This window comes from Neophocaena asiaeorientalis, unplaced genomic scaffold, assembly GCF_003031525.2.
Source record: "Neophocaena asiaeorientalis asiaeorientalis breed wild unplaced genomic scaffold, Neophocaena_asiaeorientalis_V1.1 scaffold85, whole genome shotgun sequence".
NCBI lineage: Eukaryota > Metazoa > Chordata > Mammalia > Artiodactyla > Phocoenidae > Neophocaena > Neophocaena asiaeorientalis.
This window is the reverse complement of record NW_020174301.1, coordinates 11,365,429-11,366,746: the sequence shown is the minus strand read 5'-3', so window position 1 is coordinate 11,366,746 and position 1,318 is coordinate 11,365,429. Positions and strand designations below refer to the sequence as shown.

Sequence of the window (1,318 nt, the reverse complement as noted above, 5' to 3'; positions counted from 1 at the left end):
CCATCCTCCAGCGATACAAATGGGAGTGCTATGGTCTGAATGTGTCTCCCCAGACTTCATATGTTGAATTCTAACCCCCAAAGGTAATGTCATTAGGAGGTGGGGCCTTTGGGAGGTGATTAGGTCATGAGGGAAAGGCAGGGCCTTCGTAAAATGGATTAGTGCCCTTATTAAAAGAGGCCCCAGAGAGCTCCCTGCCCCCTCCACCGTGTGAGGACACAGCGAGAAGAAGCCGTCTATGAACTAGAAAGCAGGTTCTCATCAGACACCACGTGGAATCTGCTGGCATCTTGATCTTGGACTTCCAGCCTCCAGAACTGTGAGTAACAAATTTCTGTTGTTTATAAGCCCCCAGTCTGTGGTGTTTTGTTATAGCAGCCCAACAGACCAAGACAGTGGGCCAAAGTTCTGAGACCACTACTAACTCGGAGAGTCAGCTGAATACTTGAGCAGTCCCTTTCATGTCGTTTTATTTCCTTTTACATGGACCAGTGGAAGAAAAAAAATCCCATAGATTCTTCTGAAAACCGTTAAGATAATGAGAAGACGAATGAAAAACTTGCATAGATTGGGATGCCCACAGTTTGGATTTTCAAGGCCTAAAAGACGAAACAAAACAAAGCAAACGGGACTTTCAGGATAAACGCAATCATCCTCTAGAAGGGGAAAGGGAAGGCCTAGCAATTGTATAAGATGCTGGTTCTCAACTCTGGATGTACATTAAGAATCATGTAGGGAAGGTTTTTAAAATAAACCTTAAAAAAATTAAGTATAACTTAAATACAATAAAGTGCCCCAATCTTAAGGATACAGCTTGATGGATTTTCACAAGTAAGCACTCCTGTGTGACCACCACCCTGATCACGATAAAGAACATTTCAGGTACCTCTGAAATCTCCTTCCCATCCCCTCCTGGTCAATATCCCAGCCTCCCGCACTCCCACCTCCACAAGGAAATTGCTATTCTGATTTCTAACACCATAGAGAATAACTAGAGGAGCTTTTAAAAATACTGATGCCTGGGTCCCACCATGGAATATCTGGTCTCATCTGGGTGGCTCTCAGGCCTGGGGAGTTTGCAAAGGGCCAGGTGATTCTGATGTGCAGACAGGACTGAGAATTACTCACTGGTTTAAGGTCAAGTCCCATTTCCTGCAGGGCAGTGAGGGCTTAAATTCACAGACCAAAGAGCTCCTCCCAGCACTGCAGACAGGCTCTCTAGCAATTTCTGGATTGCAGCCGTCAGGAGCCAAGCCAGGTACTGAATCCACCGGGATGCTGCGGTGGCCCACGGAGGCAGATGACCTCAGTTCTCCTT

At 46.1% G+C, this 1,318-nt stretch overlaps 1 protein-coding gene across 1 annotated transcript in view; it reads right to left on the bottom strand.

Moving 5' to 3' along the window:
- Positions 1–515: 515 nt before the first annotated feature.
- BTBD16 (BTB domain containing 16) overlaps positions 516–1,318 on the bottom strand; it is a 44,838-nt gene continuing 44,035 nt past the window's right edge. The window contains exon 15 of the mRNA XM_024756098.1: positions 516–599. Coding sequence (XP_024611866.1) covers positions 531–599 — 69 coding nt within the window. The 3' untranslated portion in view covers positions 516–530. The remainder of the gene's footprint in view (positions 600–1,318) is intronic.